This window comes from Rousettus aegyptiacus, unplaced genomic scaffold (genome assembly GCF_014176215.1).
Source record: "Rousettus aegyptiacus isolate mRouAeg1 unplaced genomic scaffold, mRouAeg1.p scaffold_m13_p_2, whole genome shotgun sequence".
Classification (NCBI taxonomy): Eukaryota; Metazoa; Chordata; class Mammalia; order Chiroptera; family Pteropodidae; genus Rousettus; species Rousettus aegyptiacus.
Window position 1 is genome coordinate 109,541,561 of NW_023416295.1, and position 21,190 is coordinate 109,562,750.

At 37.9% G+C, this 21,190-nt stretch overlaps 1 protein-coding gene across 2 annotated transcripts in view; it reads left to right on the forward strand.

The window, feature by feature from the left end:
* The first annotated feature begins 10,870 nt into the window (after positions 1-10,870).
* The window catches only part of PAWR (pro-apoptotic WT1 regulator), a 93,863-nt gene continuing 83,543 nt past the window's right edge, over positions 10,871-21,190 (forward strand). For both annotated transcript variants that reach the window (XM_036236724.1, XM_036236725.1), the window contains exons 1-2: positions 10,871-11,006; positions 11,444-12,073. In XM_036236724.1, coding sequence (XP_036092617.1) covers positions 11,555-12,073 — 519 coding nt within the window. In that variant the 5' untranslated portion in view covers positions 10,871-11,006; positions 11,444-11,554. The remainder of the gene's footprint in view (positions 11,007-11,443; positions 12,074-21,190) is intronic.

The following is a 21,190-nucleotide window of genomic DNA, read 5'->3' on the forward strand; positions in this document are numbered from 1 at the left end:
GTGTAACACTGGACAAGTCACTTAATCTCTCTCTATGCCTGGAGTTTCTGATCTCTGAAACGGAATATTAACACTCTCCTCATCAGACTGTGTGAAGGGTTAAGTTAGATTTTTGTATATGAACCGATAGCACAGAAGTACCTGGTTTTTAATAAGCAATAAATTACTGCTATACATATTATTATGCAAAATATTATCTTCATTAACTTGAATTAAATCCAAATGTCAACACAATAAAAGGCATCTTTAATTTTACTCAATAGTAAATTCAAGTGAAAGGTTATTTTTTGATTTGAATAAGAAATTGGGTTATGTCATCCATTTGATTTCAATTTATTTTAATGGCCAGAAGCACTGAAAACATTTGCGTATATAGGTCAAAGGACGAACTCCAAGGCTGAGTTGAATTAATGCCTCATCATCAGTAATATAAATCAATGCGACCATCTTTGGTGAGGTATATATCACTGAAGCTTTCCACAGGCTAAAAAGGATGATGAATGCAGTTTTAATTTTAAAGTCACCTGAGCAGAAGTAACATTCAAAAGAATTCTATGCTGTTTTGTAGTATTAGAGATTTCCGCTTGTGGAGAAATTAACAAGACTTTCTAAAAAAAAAAAAAAGACTTTGTCAATAGGCTTCAGGCCACAGAAAGGTCCTCCTCATTGGAAAGCTTACATTGTTGCTTGCATTCCATCTTCAGTTTCTGAAATGGTGGCTGAGCTATAAGAATTAGTAAGATTTCTTTTAGCAGCATCCATGATGCTCTATGTAGGACCTTGAATCAAAATATTTATTCTAGCTTCAAGGCCAAAAATATCTACGATGTAACAAAACCGTGAATAAACTCCTACTTAAATTGTTCTGAGCAAGCTTCGTCTCTCTCTCTCTCTCTCTCTCTCTCTTTTAAGTGCACATACAACTATGTATGAAGTTCAATAACATACTTTAAGATTTGTTCTTTGGTTTCCAGACAAGAAAAAGCTGAAAAGAGTTTATCACAACCAAAGCAGTATTACAAGAAATATTAAAGAGACTTCTTTAAGAAGAACAAAAATAAAAACACGAATAAGAAAATATTGCCAAGAATAAAATTCTCACTGACAAAGGCAAAAACATAATAAAAGCATTGGATCAATCAATACTAAAGCTAACACAAAGGATAAAAGGCAAAAGTAGGAAAAGCATGTGTAATTACGACAGTAAATTAAGGGATGCACACAAACATACAAACGAAAGAAATAAAAAAAAAGTTATAAAAACATAAGTGTAGAAGGGGTGAAGAAAACTGGTAGTGACTTTAAAATGTGTTAGTATCCATCAACTTAAAATAGACTGCTATAAACATAGCTTGGTGTTTATGAAGCACATGGTAACCACAAACCAAAATCTACAAGAGGTATATAAGAAATAAAGAGAAAGGGATCCAAACAACACTACAGAAAGTCATCAACATACAAGAGAAGAGAACAAAAGAATAAGAAAAGAACTGAGAACTATGAAAATAATCAGAAAACAATTAATAAAATAGCAAAAACTACATACCTATCAATAATAACTTTAAATGTAAATGGATTAAATTCTCCAATCAAAAGATGAATGGTTAAAGAAGATGTGGTACATATGCATAGTGGAATGCTACTTGGCCATAAAAAGAATGAAACCATATTGTTTGCGATGACATGGGTGGACCTAGAGGGTATTATGCTAAGTGAAATAAATCAGACAGAGAACGACAAATACCATATGATTTCACTTAAATGTGGGATCCAAAAAAAGCAAAATAAATGTACAAAGAAAGCAGAAACAAAAACAAACTGATAGTTGCCAGATTGGGGGTCGGGGGCTTTGGGAGACTGGATGAAAAAGGTTAAGGGTTAAGAAGTACGAAATGTCGTAAAGATATAAAATACAGTTTAAGGAAAATAGTCAATAATATTGTAATAACTATACATGGTGTCAGGTGGGTGCAAGGCTTATCAAGGGGATTGCTTTGTAAGTTATATAAATGTCTACTCTGTTGTACACCTGAAACTAATATAATATTGAATGCCAATTGTAATTGAAAAATAAAAAAAGAAAGGTTTGTTCTTTGGAAAGTCAGTGGACTATGTGTAATAGAGAAGAGCCTACTACTTTGATCTCTTTTCTAGTCAAAATTTCTTGAAAAAGTTAAGGTCAGGACTGGGCTCTGATTAAGTCAAGGACTTTCGCAGCAGTAGACAAGGCTCCTTTCAGTGTTTCTGGCACAGACCAAGTCCTGTTGATGCTGAGAACAAGTCATGACATCGCATGTAGCATCTTCAGCCAAGCAGCCATACCAGGCATGTTACTGAGCTTCTAAAGTGTTCCACCTGTGCCCAGAGAACCAAAGTGTTCTGTCTACACAAAGTTCTGTTCGATGAAGACATTTTTTTCACTATTTGGAAAGTCACAATGGCTTGTCAAGTTTCCAAAGAGGGATCAGAAAAATTGGGATACTTATTTAATGGCACCGGTGTACAAATAAGGAATGATAGTGAATAGCTGGTAAAAATGAGAGGCGTCACCTGTTTCATCCAGCTCTTTGCCTTTGAAGGAAAGTGGTTTAGCAGTTTATGGATCTGTTTCCAGGTATTAGGAGAAAGATAAGGGATGCTAAAGAGGATAGTACATTTTGAAATTAAGATGACTTCGGTTTTCTGCCTTTGCTCCAACAACAACAACAAAACATTTTAAGGTTGCCCCAAAACATATTTGTAAAAGTTGCAGACTTTAAAAATCAAACCTTTTCTTATAAAATGATTTATACAAACCCAGGCATTTTCCTCTTTTAATTCTAGCATATTTCGAACATATAAAAGCACAGAAAATAATATAACGAAGAGCATAGGTATCTCTCACCCCCCAAATTTAACAAATGTTAAATATTTTGCAACATTTATCTTAAATCTCTTTCTTTTTAAAGAAGTAAAGCATAAATAACAGCAACATTACAGCTTCTATATCTTTCTCTCCAACTGTCCCCAGGTTAATAAGGTGATTTGGTGTGTGTGTTTATTTTACAAAAGTATGTATATGTAAAAAATATATTATTGTATACTTTAGAAATTTATATGAATAGTGTCATACTTTACATCTATATTTGAAACTCTTATGTTTCTGAGATGTTATAAATGGTCCATTGTACTAATAAACTATAATTTATATATCCACTCTACTGCTAACTAAAGGTAATTATTCCATTATTTTGCTATTAAAATCAGTGCTGCAATAAATATTTATGTCCCTGTGTCCCTGTGTACATATCAGAGCTTCTGTAGGGTAGATATGGAAAAGTGCAGTGGCTGGCTTATCAGGAAATCACATTTACTTAGGCAAGTAAAAGGGGGAACACTGTTCCTCAACTCTCAACACTTGTGACACCAAATGTTGAGAGGTGGGGAGGTTCCGATACTAACCAATTTTCCAGCTCTCTGGACACCAAATGGATTTCCTGCAAGTCAATCATAACTCTAACTAACCTGGGTTAGCATTGACCCCACCGGTTAAAGGCTTAGTCTCACAGATTACAACAGCAACTAAATATAACTTTTCCAAGAATTTTGACTGAACACAAACACAGAATCAGCACATTTACCAGACGAGACTCCAGAGTCAAGGGAAGTATTTTTATTCAAGAGGGTGTGGTAGTCAGGATAATGGCCTCCAAAGAGTCCCAGGCACGAATCCCTGGAAATTGTGAATCTATTAAACTATACGGCAAAGGCCATGATACCAAACCTGGATTTAATACCTAACCTAATTGCAGTTTAGACCTTCTTCAGAAATGTAATCTTAACCATTCTAGAATTTTTTGGTCAACATCAATGGGATAATCTGTCAACTGGGCTCTCTACATTCCCTAAAAGAAGAGGCAATCTGCAAGAAGATATCGGGACTAAAAGTAATCCTTCCTTTTCTTTTGCTAATAGCTTCCTTGTTCCACCCTTATTTTCTATAGAAACCTTCCATTTTGAACAAACCCTTGGAGCACTCTTCTGGTTGCTAGAGGGAATGCTGACTGATTCATGAATTGCTTAACAAAGCCAATTAGATCTTCAAATTTACTCACTTGAATTATTAGTATTATTATTTAAGGATACTCAAAAGTGGAAAAGGGAGGCAAAAGAGAGAATTATAGGGATTTGTGATTATGGAAGAAAGGCACAGAGAGATGTGACTTTGCTTGAAGATGGGGAAAGACCATGAGCTGAAGAATGCGGGTGGTCTCAAGAGGCTGCAAAAATATGAAAAAATGACTTCTCCCTGAGACCTTATAGAAAGGAATGCAGCCTTGCTGGTCCTTTGATTTCAGCCCAATGATACCTGTGTGGGACTTCTGTCTACCAAACTGTAAGATGACAAAGTTGTATTGTTTAAGATGCTAACTCTGTGGAAATTTTTTACAGCAATAAATAGAAAACTAATGCAGAGGGCATTACTAGAGTTCATTTGTATGCTGAAGGAAATAAATTCATAGAGAAGAAGAAATTGATTATACTCGAGAGGAGAACACAATTGTAGGAGCAAAATTCTTGAAAGGGGAAAGATACAAATGGCGTCTGCCTTTGAGAGGAGTAGAGAACTGAAATTTTGGAAGTACTGTGACTGGTGATAACAAAGTTAAGAGATTAACCATGGAAATGCCTGACTGAAGAGGGTAAAGACGAAATGGTTATTGGAAGTGAGAAAGTCAAGTATATGAGATGCCAGGAGATTGGATAGATTATCTTTGTATATGTTATCACTAAGAACTGACAAAAATAGGAGAAAACAATTAGCCAGAAATTAAGGTCCTTCCTGAGTCGAAGTGACTGGGAGTTTGGTTGACAGCAACATGCAGGTTGCTCCTTGTAGAGGGTGGCAAGCCGAAAGGTATGAAAGCCAGTTTGTAGAAAATTCTTCCAATTATCAGATGTGTAAAATAAGCAGAGAATCCTATTTTCACTGACAGGTAGTCAAAACAGAAGTTCTTTCCTATCAGGAATATATTCAATAATATAAGCCATACGATTACAAATGCCCACTACATTATTTTCTTTTTTGATAGGATAGTACCAAATAGAATTTATCAGCACTCCTGTGTTTGTGGTGCACAAATCTATACTTTGTACTACAAATAGAGGGCAAATATGTATGTGAAGTCAAATATTTTATACATCAATAAATAATAATAAAATCAATTACAAAAATGCAGATAAAATAGTATAGAAACATATCAGAGAGTCAATTAATGACTAATTTGGTTGTTTTTCTAGATTCTTATGAGGTATGTGGCATATTTCAATTTGTAAAAATTTATAATTTTTAAATATTTAATTTCTAAATATTTAATTTCTTATCTATTCTTTTTCTTAAAGAAAATAGTATAAATTTCAGGCACCACAAAAGCTAAGTCTTTCCTTGATAGGCCACACATCTGGCCTAAGTTTACCAGCAGTCAACTGAAAAAGGGAAAACTCACTAGCTATGTAACACATAGTTTTATTATGGTTAAAAAATAGTAACAAAATTAAATGCAACCATTTTTAATATTAATGGCAGATATTTTTGTTAGATTTTTAATAGGAACATTACATAACACAATGGGCCACATCTTCAAAAACAACCTGGAGAAAATACAAACACATTTTAGAGAGCTTTTTAACAGTGTCTATCAATAGGAGTTTATGTCATTCAATGAGGAGGGAAATAAGATGTAGAGGTCTCTATTAATCTGGCTTCTTCATGGATTAGATTTCAAAGTATCTGGAAATCAGCAAAATTGATGGATTAGACTTCCTGTTAAACATACCGGCCTGAATACACACATTTATCTCTACTTCCTTAAGTAACCTCACTAAAACAAAAGTAAAATGATTAACCAGCAACAATATAGAGCATAGGAGATGAGAAGAAAATTTTGGAAGATGAAAGATGAGAAACAGGCTTTAGCATAGCAGAGAAAGATGAATTCTAATCACCTGCAGGATATGAAGTCAATAAAAAGTAATCCTTTTTATCTTGAAGAACCCTAAAGAAAGCCCAGAGATCGAAGGCAGCAGCATATACTTCTGAAAGAAAGCAAGGAAGGAGTGAAAGAAGAATTAGTTGAAAATCTACATAATGAAAAGTTAGATTCTCAAGTCTGCTCTTCAAGACTCTTCAAGGCTCAGTAGCAAGGAGGCTGTGTCTCCTGATACTGGCAGAGGACTGGAAGTTCATACTGGACAGAAGTTGAATCACAAATGTAATGAACCTGAGAACACCAGACATATTGAGCTTAAGGACTCAATGAAACCTCCATGTTGAGTAGTAAGACTCATCCAGACCCCTTTCCCTATATGGCTCCTGAAACAGTTGACAAGTGGTAACACAAGCAGAAACATAGTTTCTCTCAGGGAAATTGATCTGGCCAAGAGAAAAGCCTCATAAATATTGACATTTGACTCTTGTCTCCACAAAATGCTTGGGTCCAACCACCAGCCCCCTAAATAGGAACCATCAGTCAGCAAGCTCTGCCTTTTCACTGAAGAGCATCCAATCAGCTTTTATGTGCTTCAATCTCAGATATGAATTGACAGGAGACGAATGAGAAAATACTCTAACATGAAAGATGAAGACTAAACCAATCAACTAAAACCAAAACCAAAACCAAACCAAACCAAACCAAACCAAACCAAAACAAAACAAAATAAAACAGAAAGAAAGAAACATAGGCAAGAGACACAGTGCAGGACCAGCAGAAGAAAAGTTAAATTTCCGTAGGGAGAGAAAAGATAAATCTGTGACACAAGAGTAGGATACTGTGGAAAAAAGGATTTAGAGAATAAGAAACATCTTGGAAAACAATGGTGGCAAAAACATAAAATTCAATAGGAAGATGGGCATAGAAAGTGGAGGAAATTTCACCGAAAGTACAATAACATGCCAAAGGGATGGAAACTAGGAGAGAAAAAATTTAAAAAATTATTAAAGAACTCTTAGAAGTCCAATATCTAATGAAAAGGAGTTCCAGAAAGAGAGAACAACTACAAAAAAAAAAAAAAAAATGGAAAGGAAGAATTATCAAAGCCTTAGGCTAAGGAAATTTCCCAGCTGAAGGGCAGATAGCAGATTGAAAGGGTCCACTAATGCCTAATGTAATAATGGGAAAAAGACCAAATCAGGGTAAATTTTCAAAATATTTCAAAGGATCTGAGTAAGACTATGCAAAAACTTCCAGAGAGAGAAAACACAAAGGAATCAGGATGTCACTGGTTTTTCTCAACAGCAACTCTGGAAACTAGAAGACAATTTAGTGATGTGTTCAAAATTACGAAGGGAAATGATATTTAACCTAGAGGTCTATGCTCCACCAAACTATTAATCAAGTGCAGAGATGCAAGAAAAATGTTTTCCAACCTGCGATGTCTTCAAGAATGTGTAATCCTATCTCCAGAAGATACTGAGAATGTACTCAACTAAAATGAGGGGTAAAAATGAGAAAGTCGGACAATATGGGATTCAGGAAAGAAATCTGAATAAAATGGTTCCCAGGATGTTAGGGAAGGTTAGTCCCAGGATGATGGCAGAGTAACATGCCTTAAAATCAATCCAACTAGAGCAGGGGTGGAGGGCTCTAGGAGAGATGTCTCCAAGGGAAACAGAAATAGAGCTGATAGACTATCTGATGTGACTAACGTTGAGAGGGGAAAAATTTGAGTGTAAATTTGTGACTGGTATATAGAAAAATAAGCCAATGATAAGAAAAAAGAAAACATACAAGTTTTAACTGTAGAAAAATAGTTGTGCAAAAAGAAAAAAATTGTTGAAAAAAAAAAACAAAATAAATGTAATCATAGTATACTGCATGGCTCAGCTGTGAAGAATATTTGCACAGTCATAACACTATATTTAATGTTTATTCCATAAAAAATCATGATATATAGTGGGAGTTTAGAAGTAAGAAAAGTGTATGTGCAGCTAGTGTAAGAGACCTAATATTCTTCTGTATTAGGCAGTAAAGTATGTCTAAAAATAGAAAAATCGAGAAGTAGAATAGTAGACAAGAACATTTAAAAAATAAATATGAAGATCAATATCAGCAAGTTAAAAGAGTTCAAAGTTCTGGGGAGGGTTTTGGGAGTAGAAAGAGTAGATTCCAGTCTTTTGCTATAGTCCTTGCAAACTAAAGTATTTAACTTTTAAAATTGTGTTACATGTATTGTTTTTATTTTAAAGGGTGAATTGCACATGCTCCAGAAATATTTGCACAGAAGGCAAAATGGCTATTTCTCAATATCCTATTAATTATTTCAACACATCCACTACCTGGAGAACATTAAGATTTAACATTTAGAATAAAATTCACTCTGACATAGTAACACGAATCTCTTTGTTTTGTTAGCATCATCATAGTTCTCTTTATTAAGGGCAAGTGGATCACCAAAATTAGTTGTTTTAGTTTAGAACTTCTCAACTGGGGAAGATTTTGTCCTCTGGAGAACATTTGGCAAAGTCACAACTGGGGGTTGGAGGAAGATACTGGCATCCAGTAGGTAGAAGCCAAGGATGCTGCTAAATATCCCACAACACACGGGACAACTCCTCAAACAAAGAATTATCTAGTCCCAAATGTCAATAATGATGCAGTTGAGAAATCAGCCTCTGAGTCTCTGAGGATTATTTCATTAGAATGCTATACATAAAGATTGATGACATGAAAACATTTTGCAATTTAGGACTGACTCAGCTAAACATCTTGGTGCAATGTTGGAAGCAGTCTGTGAAATATATCTTTGGGAATATTGAGAATGGTAAAGTGAAGACAAAGGTATAATAAATGATAACAATAATAATATATAGTGCTTTGTACTTTAATAATCTCTTTCATCCATGGTTCCTAAGGCACTTTATAGACTAATAATAACTTCTCTGGTACTCACATATTACCTTTTATCTAAGGATCTCAGGCACTTTCACAACACTCTCACAATGTAGGAAGTATTATTATCCCCCATTTTATATGGAAGTAAACAGAGGCACGAAAGTTAAGCAATTTACTCAAAGACACACAAGTCAATAACAGCCAAAATTTCTGACTCAGAGCCCATGAATATTAAGTGAACTGGTCTAAGAGATGCAGTGACAAATTTATGTGGCATATGTGTTATCCTAGTTCACTCATACTGTTTTCAAGTTCTTATTGCTTTCAAGTTCAGTACTTTCCTTTTTGCTTAACGCTCCCCACACCTCACCCCCCAAACCCCACTTCTGAGAGACCTAGGACACTGTTTAATATCCTAACAAAAGGGACTATATTTACTGAGCACCTTCTTTGAATCAAACACACTTAACATGCTGCATCAATTCTTATAACAGTTTAACAATATATGCTGTTATTGCTGATTTTTATAGTAAAGAAAGCTGAGATTTAGAGAATTTAAATAACATGCCCAAGCTCTTAGCTGCTTATGCTTGTATCCATGCAGATTCCATCCTCTTCCCACTTCATCCTGCAGCCCGCTCCAAGCATGTTAACGTGATTCTGTTTCATGCCCCACCCTCCCTCTCCCCATGTAAAACTCAGAATCTGTAACTGAGGAATTTCAGGTGGTGCATCCAGGGTGGTACCAGCTAGGCTCAGCCTTTTAAATCCATTCCCAAGGAAGGTCTTTAATTTTCTAAGGATTTTTCCAAAGCTGTCTCCCCTTTACCCATATGTGCACCCCAACAGCCCCACCAAAGACCAGAAGTGTGTGACTTTCCCTCTGAGAAATAAACAGCAAGTGAATCACTTTCTCCTGTTCTTATTTCTGTCTCAGGCACACACTGACTGCCCACCCACCACGTACCACCTGGGCAAAATAGGAATACTAAGTAGGAAGAAAGATTTGTTAGGTAAGAGTGTGACTCAGGGCTCGCCTGCTTTTCACAATTTTTTTTTGTACTCTGACATTTGTACTCTACGACAATGATGTGTCGTAGCATTGCTGGGATATAGTGAGGTCAATGTCCTCAGGACCCTATCAGCGGTAGCCCACCTTGATCCAGAAATCTTAGATGACTTGCATCTGACGATAAGATTTACCGTATGGCGCATTAAGGATGGAAAAGTAGAGACAATCACCGCCCCAGCTCATACCAATCAGCATCAATGCAACTTTAGTACTTCGGTTAGGGAGCTTTGCTCATAATTTAATTATCTGCAAAGAGAAGATGTAGATACAGGGGTAAGAAGAAAAATCCAAACAGGACTGAGATCGCCAACACAATACATTGTCGAAATATTTTTAATTTTATCCTGTAAGCCTAAGAATAGTAAACCCTTGGTAATTCATTGTCAACTTAAGCCCTTCCTTTTAGGGAACCCTTTACAGGAGACTACAAACTTTTCTTAGGAGGGTGCTAGGTTTTGTTTCAGTTCCTTCTATTCTCTACCTGCCACCCTAGTACACCTGAAAAGGAGCAGCGACGAGCAAAAGAGACGCGCGAGTGTCTTCCCATCCTGCCTAGTCAGGCCCTGTCTGAATCATCACAAGTTGATTGCACTTTTCCCCTCTGCCGGCAACATTCGAGACTTTCCCTCGAAGAATTTGTCTTGTACTTAAAAGGAAGAGTGGTGGGAGAAGGGAGAGGCGGAGAAGAGGAGCGGGGTGAAGGGCGTGGAGGGCCGATCCCACCCCGAGTTGGAGGCGCCGAGAGGCCGGACGCCGCGGGGCTGCGAGCCCAGGAATGTGCCGTCCGACCAGCGGGCTGGCCGCGGCGCCGCGCACCTGAGCGCCGGGGGCGGGGCGGCGGCGGGCACGACCCCCCCACCGCGCGCCGCGCCCCTCCCCGCCGTCTCGGCCCTTTCCGCCCGCGCTTCGGCCCCGCTCGGCGCCCCTCCCGCCCCCCGCTCCCTCCTGCGCAGCCCCGGCGCGCCGCGAGCTGCGGACAGTGACTTGGCCGCGGCTGCTCCCGCGCGGCGCCTTCGGCTCACCTGGCCGCCCGCTCCCAGCCCCGCGCCCCGAGCTCCTCCCAGGTAAGGGGCTGCCCGCGCCGCCCGCTCTCCTGGCCCCGGCTGGACAGCTGGTGCGTGCGTGTCCCGCTCCTCCGCGGGCCGGCTAGGGGCTCCGCGCCGCGCTGCGTGGCGGTGGTGGCGGTGGCGGTGGCGGGGACCGGGGCGGGCCACGGCCGGAGCGAGGGGCCGCAGGTGCGACGCGCCGACAGGTGGCGGGGTCTGCCCCTGCTCGCCGGACAGACGGCCGCGGGCGCGGACCCCGGCGGGGACGGGGACAGCCCCTTCCTCCTGCCCTCGGGGGCGGCGGTCGCCCGGCCCGCCGCGTCGGCGCGTGGGAGAAGGTGCAGGTCGCGGGCTCGGCAGCCGCCTGCTGGTGGGGACCGGTGGGAGGGGGCCCCGCGGGGCGCGGCGGCGGGCGGACCCTTCCCTTCCCCGCCCCCTTTTGTGTGTCCCCGCAGACCGCCCCCGCGCCTGGGGCTCGTTCCCTGTCCTCGGGGCCGCGGGAAGGCGGCGGCGGCCGGAGCCGGGTCGAGCGGCCAGAGGGGGAGCCGGCCGGCCCCGCTGGGAACATGGCGACCGGCGGCTACCGGCCCGGCAGCGGCGGCGGCAGCACCACCGACTTCCTGGAGGAGTGGAAGGCGAAGCGCGAGAAGCTGCGCGCCAAGCAGAACCCCCCGGGCCCGGCCACCCCGGGCGCGGGCGGCAGCGACGCGGCCGCCAAGCCCCAGCCGGGGGCTTCGGGCACCTCGGCGGCCGCCGCGGCCAACGAGCTCAACAACAACGTCGCGGGCGGCGCGGCCGCACCTGCCGCCCCCGGCGGCGTGAACTGCGCCGTGGGCCCCGCGGCGCTGATCCGGGCGGCCCCGGGCCCGCGGCGCCTGGAGGACGAGCCCCTCGCGGGGGCCGCCGCCGCCGCCGCCGCTTCGGGGGGGCCGCCGGCGCGGGGCGACGAGGGCGAGCGGGACGGCGCGCCGGAGAAGAGCAAGAGCTCGGGCCCCAGCGCCAGGAAAGGCAAGGGACAGATCGAGAAGAGGAAGCTGCGGGAGAAGCGGCGCTCCACCGGGGTGGTCAACATCCCCGCCGCCGAGGTGAGCCGGGCGCGGGCCGCGCGGCCGGACCGGGGTGGGGTGGGGGTGGGGGGCTGCCGCCGCCTGGTGCCTCTCTCCTGGGAGCTGCCGGTCTCTTGGGCCGAGTTTGCCCACTCTGGCTCGTACTGCTGTAGGCTTTCGCTGAGTTAGGCACAGGGTGATGGAGTTTTACTTTAAACAAATGCTGTCTGGGAAGTTCCCGGAGCCCGCAGCAGGGCACGTGCTTTTCAGGCTTTTCTGGCTAAGGTCTCAGACCCAGGAGCCTTTTCTTAACAGTGGTGGAAAGACAGCTCCTAGCTGCAGAACGTGCTCACCTAGACTCGTTTTTTTTTTTTTTTTTTTTTATGCTTGATCAGTTAGAAAAATTGATTAATGGTGATGAAGACATACCCTATTTCGTTTCCCGCGTGTTCGTCTCAAGTTAGCAGATTGTTTATCTTCTCTTCTCTCTTAACAGTGTTTAATAGCACCTGTAAAGGAAACGTGGCATTAGCGGTGTCCAAGACAGCTATATCTTTCAGTGAACCGACGACAAGTATATATGTGACTATATGCAATATTTCATGTATAAACCAGCTTTCGGATATAGCGCTGCCCAAAACACACACACCCACCCACTCACACGCGCACACAAACTTTTTTCTGAGTGATATGTAGGACAATAGGAACGCTGTAGCAACCCACAAATCTTTTTACTAAGACAGTTTCTTCTCATATTTAAGTATTTGGCTCTATGTATTCTGGAAAACGTTTGTGGTAAGGTTGGATTTTTGTTTTGTTTGTTTTCGAGCCGTCTCAAAACATGCAGGCAGCAGCATCTTTCTAATAAAGTGACTGGTGAAACATTTTTACTCAGTTTATAACTATCACTCTCTACCCTCAACAAAACAAAACAGTCCTAAACAAGTTTTGGTTACTTTAACAGTAGCTCACTGGTTTTGGGAAGTGATTCAACAACCTTGTTTTACCCAAAGTCGTTGCATCTTTTTCTCATTAGCTCTTTTTGTTTTACGTTTTTTTTTCTTTTTTAAAGTCCTGGCCTTCAATTTATTTAACTTTGACACCAAGTAAATAATAAGTATCGACTAACTTTAATTGTGGTTCAAGTAAAAGTAGTGGCAATAAGTTAGGGTGTATATCAGACATTCCCAAATTTTTAAGTTTTAATATGATTTCCATACCTGGAAAATCAATTTGTCTTTGAAGGGTATATTTTTATATGTTTCAGAGAGATTTTTATCACCCAGCAAAACTGTCCTTTGTGGTTTGCTACTTGCACAAAAGATCTATTCATTAAATTGCTTTTAAAGGAATTGATAAAAGTGGTAATCAAATTTCTAGTTTTTTTTTTTTTGTTGTTGTAATTGGTAAAAATATGAAGATTAAGGGGAAATTGAAGGCCAGGCTTCTTTGGGAAAGCTACATTCCTCATCTTTATTTTTGAAAGTAGCTGATGGTCCAAATAAAAGAATTTGTCATTTTCAGTTTTTCCCTCATTGTTCATCTGACAGGAGTCTTATTTTGGGAAACATCTTGGCAGATGTTAAACTTTATTATTTGGCTGCTTGCTGCTTGTGCTAAAATTGTTACGTCTCAAATACCTTTTTTTTTTTTTTTTTTTTTTTTTTTTTTAAGACAAGGGTAATGTTTACTGGAGGAAATAAGTATAATGTAGCTCATGAGATCCTAAGAAACATCCTTTGTTAATACTTTGGGTAAGGGAACACAGTGCTGAGAATGTAGATGGCTTCCCACTACAATTGAGTCTAATACTCTGGAATGTTTTTCGTTTGGGTGTTGGCAACTCCTAAATTTAATCTTCCTTGAAAACAAACAACCCAGGGTACCATTTTTGTCTGTGGAATTTGAACCTTTTTTATTGAATAGGGAATTGAGGACTGTTTTCTTTTTGTGGTAACTATGGCTCTGTTTTGTGCTGTATGACCCAACAAAACATGGTAATGTTTTATCACAGTATCTAATTAGCAGGCATAGTTCTTCAGTGCTTCCTACCATATTTTCAGTTTAAAAACAACTTAAGTCTTTCAGATTATTCTAGTAGTGCTAAAATATATGACTCAAGACTTAGAACCATTGGATATGAACCATTTTCATATCTTTAGGTTGTTGCTTTTTTAGAACTGTGTCATTCATTTCTTGCAGTATTTCAATATCAGGAATGCCAATTGCTTTGGAGTTTCTCATGTAATACTACTAGGTACTCCTGTTTTAAAAAGTCAGGATATTTTACAAAATTTTTAGTTATGGAAATATTATAAAAAGAGAAAATCCCCAATCTGTCAGTATTCAAAAACTGACTTATATAATGTTGAGTAAGACTCTCTTATTTTCTTTCAGACCTTACTCCCAAACAAGTTTATATTAGATTAGCATGTAATTTGTATGCAAAGAGCCTGATTTAGTGATTAGGAAATGGTTTCTTCAAGAAGTGTTTCTTAAACATGTGTGTGACACATTTGTTGTGACTTTTATTAACTTATTTTACTAACTACAGAGTATTGTAAAATTGTTATTACGGTACCTGACAGCAACTAAAGAAAGATACCAGAAGCAAGTAGAAGTTAGTTTTAGAAAGGAAGCAGGTCAAAACTGAAAGTGGTGGATGATAGTAGAATACTGGGTGGATACTGTGTGTTATGACTGTAATAAAAAGTGCAAATATATAGATGCCAGTTAGTGAGATAAACTTTAGTTCTCATTTACTAAGAGATTTTTTTTTTTTTTTAAAACTTTTTCCTAAATTATTATATATTTTTTAAGGGGGGGAGGAGGTAATAACCTGAATTGGATAATTTGGATGTGACATACTGCCTGACAATAATTTTCATATACGTTTATTAGGTCAGTCAGATGTTTATTACATGTTGTGTTCAGGGTACTATCCTAAGTACTGTGGGTAAAGTGAGAAGAATAAGGAGCAAGACTGTACTTTAGGAAGGCGAAGACATAATTATATGAAAAAACTTAAGAACTGAGTTAGCAGTCTAAAAGCCATTCTAATGTAGCATATAACTGTTTATTAAAAATGTGTTTAAAGGGAAGAGATGATTGGGCTGAGGCTATTAGGATGAGGGTCTTGAGCGAAGACTTAGAGTTTTATACCTATATGTTCACACACACATGCATAAATACCTGTTTGTAATAGTATTTTAAATGTCAGTGCAATAGTTCTTAACTGTGGCAGCAAGCACATTAATATGTGAGGATTTAAAAAAAATATTCCACCATGCCAATTACTTGCTTTCTTCCTCTCTGACCCCTTAAGATTTAGTGAGTCTGGGATGGATCCCAAGCAATAATATTTTGATAAGCTCCCCATGTGATTCTAATGTGAGTCAGATTTAAGAACTATTGGGCTGCAGTCTGGGGATACAGAAATGAATAGGACACAGGCCTTGCTTACAAGGGGCTCTCAAGTGATATAGGCAATTATGGTAAGTACAGTATTAAGTACAGCTTATTTCCTGAGCAGGGTACCTAATTTGAGGAGGGGGATAGTTGAAGAAGTCTTCCTAGATAGTTATGCACCCCTGTTTTCAGAGTGCTTGTGAAGTTATTGCCATTGATTAGGTTTGCATGAATGGGTTAACAGACAATTACCATAGAAAGTATCATCTAATAGGTAGAACTCAAGAGACACTGAGGTTTTGATTTAAATAGAAAAGTTAACATATTGAAACTCACTGGTCAACTAGAGTACTTTATGTGTGTTTATAGCAATCTTATGTTTTAATTATCCTTATGCTTTTATCCCCGTTTCCAGAGGAGAAAATGGAGAGTTTTAAATGACTCAACATCAAATGGAAAGTAAATAAGTGATAAAGTAATATTTTGATTTTTTTTTTAATGTATATGTGCATCTGGGTGTAAGGGGAAGTTTTAAAGAATTATTCTACTTTTAATTATTTAGCTTATTTCTCTAGATTTTTTTCTGTAAGTTTTTATTAGAGGTTATCTTAAATTATTTAAAGATTCGAATGGAGAAAATAGTGGAAATATGGAATTGAATGGAAACTTAAGAAGGTCAAATTTGTAGGCTTAGAGATTGCTTTTGACCTTCTAATATATAGTTTGCTTGGCAAAATTTTGAACACCAGGCCATCAAGTAAATATAAATCTATTTTTGGCTAGCAGTCAGAAATTGTAGATCCTTGATTTTATTTAAGTGATATGTTGTTTTTCTATCAAGATAGGGTTTTAATACCTACTCCACATTTTGAAGGAGCATTTGATATATAGAAAGCGTTTTTAAGTGAGCACAAGTCATAATTATTCAGCATATTTACCGAACTTTGTATAGGACAAGTTCCACTTAGTAAACCTTATAAATCCAGGTAGATTAAGACATGCCTTTTGGTATGCCCTTTTTATTCCAGACTGTCTACCTTTCTTTGTGATGAGTCAGGAGAGGAACTGATAGTGACTCAGAGTTGGGGAAAATTGGATTTGTGAATAGGGTAGACATTAGAATAACTACTGAGGCCACTTAAGGAGGTATTAAACCAGACTTTCCTAAATGTTTGAGCTCATTAATAAAGTAAATTGAAAATATAATATCATGATTTGTAATGAATTGTCTAAGCTGAGATGCTTTTGCATAAAAATAATGATTGTGTAGATGACATTTATGATGTACTTAAGAACCAGGCACTGTTCTAAGCACTTTATATAATATTGGTGCATTTAGTTCTCCCTACAGCCCTATGGAGAAATGGGGCAGAGAGGGTAAGTTGCTTGCCTAAGGTCGTATATTTGGTAAGAAGCAGAGTAGAGATTATCTGCCTTCAAAGCCCAGTGCTTAATAACTATTTTATTATATTTCAGTGTATTACATACTATATACCTAATTTAAAAAAATACAAAGATTATTTTAGTAGCAAAATATAAGATGCTAGTAACTGCTATAGAATTTGAAAATAGCCCTGTTATAAAAGGTATATGAAGTGGGACTTTATGAAAAAAATTTGAGAGCAAATAAACATATAAACGGTGGCATTAAAATTCTTATTTAAAGTCATTATTAAGCTGGTGGCCCTATTTGTGCTCTTTATTATTTCTACATCGGTTTTTAGCATTTGTGATGTAGGCCAGAAAATAATTTCACTATTTAATAATAATGCCAATATTATGTCTTGGAAATTTAAAATTATTCACAAATATTGAATTTGTTTTTTCCTTTTTAAAAAGTGAGATGTAATTCATATAGTATAAAATTCACCCTTCTGAAGTGTTCAGTGGTTTTTAGTATATTCACAAAGTTGTGTTCTAAGTGCTTTCATATCTTCATCTTAATTTTCCATTATGTCCCTAGAACCTGAAGTACTTAAAGTTTAGCTTCTCATTCAGAAAAGTGCAACAGTTTTCAAACCATAAGAAGCTGTTAAAATAATTTAATCAGCATTTCCTGTATTTCACAGAGAAAAATGAAGTTATAGTAGAATCTCCTTAGTTTTAAATTTCTTAAAACTGGATCATCCACCATTTGTTTGTACTAGAGGTTACTATAAGGTATTTAATTTAAATGAATGTAGTATTTTCACGTTATTTAAAATTTTATGTATCTTTTCATGGAGATCCACAAAGCTCTACCATCTAACATTTGGGAACGGTGATTCAGAGTACAGGTGGAGTTTTAGACCATTTGCAACCTTAGTATGTTATTTAAATCAGTGTCCTTTTTTAAAAGTTGTGGCTAGGTGGGGTGGGGGACCAGTAACAGTATTTACTTAAATACTGGTTGTTTACTTAAAATGTTGATTTCAGGGTTCATCTCAGTCTAGGGTTGGGGAGGGGTTGCTTGATACTGTATTTTGTCATGTTCTTGAGTGATTCTTACACACATTAAATTTTGGGAAGAACTGACTTAAAAGGCCCTGTACTGGTTTACTGATATCTCAAGTGAAGTTGATACTGATGATCTAACAGGACTGTTATATGAATCAATTGAAATATTTGTGACATGTTCTAAAAATTACCAAATGATAAATTATTATATAGGTTACATTGATAGCTGGTTGTTGATGTCTGATGGAAACTTCTTATTTGGGATGTTAAGCATTCTCATTTTTTTCCTTCTAATTAAAAACTTTATTGATATTATAATAGAGAGAATTTGAGGTATTTGGAAGATCAAAGTATCTTATCAACATTTATGTAATGTCATATATTTAGTGCAAAATGTTGTGTCTGCCTTGCTTCTTGTCCAGAATTTGTTAGAAGCCTAGACAATTGAAAAAAGCCTCTAACGTTAATGTATACTTTGAACTATGTTGTCACTCATTTTTTGTTTTTATATATCTTTAAGGGAAGATGTATAATTATATTTATAAATATTTACTAATTACAATTCAGATTCTTAAAATAAGTTTTGTACATCTTATAATATTCTTAAGTGCAGAGCTTTTTCATATATACATATGTGTATGCGTATATATAGTGTGTGTGTGTGTGTGTGTGTGTATTTACTACTTTCACATTAGACCAATAGTCCTTGACTAGCCAAATAATTCTTAACATGTTTGTTGCTGAGGCAACTTTCACTTTGAATCCCAGGCATTTGTGTTTATAGCCATATACGTACTGGTATAGAATTGAGCCTTAGCCATCTATTACATTTTCCTTAGGTTACTTAAAAATACTCAAGGCACCATGTTTTAATTAAATTGTAAGAATATTTAATTTCTAAAAGCTGCAGAATTATGTACTTCAAAGGTAAAAACAAGTCCAGGAAGTTCAAAATTTAGGATGTGAATTGGCTAATATTTATTCTGTGATAGTCTTTAGAAATTTTCATTGCCAGTTTTTTTATGGGTCACAATGTAGGGTTTTTAAAATAATTTTATTTTTCAATTACAGTTCACCAATATTATATTAGTTTTAGGTGTACACCGTAGTGATTACACATTTATATAACTTATGATGTGATCATCTTGGTAAGTCTAGTTCTCATCTGACACCATACATGGTTATTACAATATTATTGACTATATTCCCTATGTTGTACTTTATATTCCCATGACTATATTTATAATTGGCAATTTGTATGTCTTAATCCCTTCCCCTTTTTCACTCCTTCCAAAACCCACTCCCATCTGGCAACCATCAAAAATGTTCTTTGTATCTGTGAGCATATTTGTCCATTTGTCAGTCGATGGACCCAGGTTGCTTCCATATCTTGGCAATTGTAAATAATGCTGCAGTGAACATAGAGGTGCGTATATCTTTTCGAATTAGTGATTTGGATTCCTTTGGATAAATACCCAGGAGAATTATTGGGTCATGTGTAGTACTATTTTTAACTTTTTTGAGGAACCTTCCTTATACTCTTCCATAGTGGCTGCACCAATTTACAATCCGTCCAGCAGTGCACAAGAGCTGCCTTTTCTCCACATCCTCACCTACACTTATTTATTAATGATAGCCATTCTGACAGGTGTGAGGTGATAATTCATTGTGGTTTTGATTTGCATTTCCCTGATGATTAGTGATGTTAGACATCTTTTTATATGTCTATTGGCTATCTGTACGTCCTCTTTGGAGAAATATCTGTTCAGGTCCTCTGCCCATTTTTTTAATCAGATTTTTTTTTTGATGTTATATGAGTTTATATAGTTTAGCTATAAACCTCTTATGAGATGTATCATTGGGCGAATGTATTTTCCCATTTAGTAGGTTGTCTTTTCATTTTGTTGATGGTTTCCATTGCTGTGCAAAAACTTTTTTGTTTGATATAGTCCCATTTGTTTATTTTTTGTTTTGTTTCTCTTGCCCAGGACGACATACCCAAAAAAGTATTGCTAACATCGATATTAGAGAATTTACTGCCTTTTTTCTTTTAGGAGTTTTATGGTTACAGGTCCTGAATTTAAGCCTTTAATCCATTTTAAATTTGTTCTTGTATATGGTGTAATAAAGTGGTCTATTTAGGTTTTTTTTTTTTTACATGTTTCTGTCCAGTTATTCCAGCACGATTTATTGAAGAGACTCTTTACCTCATTGTATATTCTTGCCTCCTTTGTCACAGATTAATTAATTGACCATATAGGCATGGGTTTATGTCTGGGCTCTCTATTCCATTGATCTATGTGTCTGTTTTTAATGCCAGTACCATACCGTTTTGATTACCCTAGTCTTGTAGTATAGTTTGATATCAGATAGAATAATGCTTCCAACTTTATTCTTCTTTATTCCATTTATTTGTGTCTTCAGTGTCTTACAGTTTCCTGAGTACAGATCTTTTAGTCACTTGGTTAAAATTATTCTTAGGTATTTTATTCTTTTTGATGCAATTGTAAATGGGATTATTTTCTTAATTTTTCTTTCTGAAAGTTTGTTTTTGATATATAAAGATGCAGCCGATATCTGAATATTAATCTTTACCTGCTGTTTTACTGAATTTATTTATTATAATAGTTTTTTGGTGGAGTCTTTAGGAGTCCCTCTCTATATCTAGGATTTTGTCATCTATAAATAATGATAATTTTACTTCTTTCTTTACAATTCAAATGCTTTTTGTTTATTTTTATTGTCTGGCTGCCGGACTTCCAATACTGTGTTGAATGAAGGCGGTTAAAGTGGACATCCTGATCTTAAAGAAAAAGTTTTGAGCTTTTCACCCATAAGTATGATGTTAGCTGTGGGCCTTTGTTATGTTGACGTATGTTCCTCCTGTCCCTGCTTTGCTGAGAGTGTTTATTATAAATGGATGTTGGATTTTGTCAAATGCTTTTTCTGCATCTATTGATGTGATCAAATGATTTTTATCCTTCATTTTGTTTATGTGGTGTGTTATGTTGATTTGTGGATATCAAACCAACCTTGCATCAGGAATAAGTCCCACTCGATCATGGTGTATAATCTTTTTAATGGATTGCTGAATTCATTTTGTTAATTTTTGTTGAGGATTTTTGTATTTATGTTCAGTAAAGATATCGGCCTAGAATTGTCTCTCTTTTTCGTAGTATCTTTGTCTGGTTTTGGTATCCGTAGCACTGGCTTTGTAAAATGAGTTTGGGAGCACTTTCAGTTTTTCGAAGTAGTTTGGGAAGGATAGACATTAATTCTTCTTTGAATGTTTGGCAAAATTTGCCTATGCCG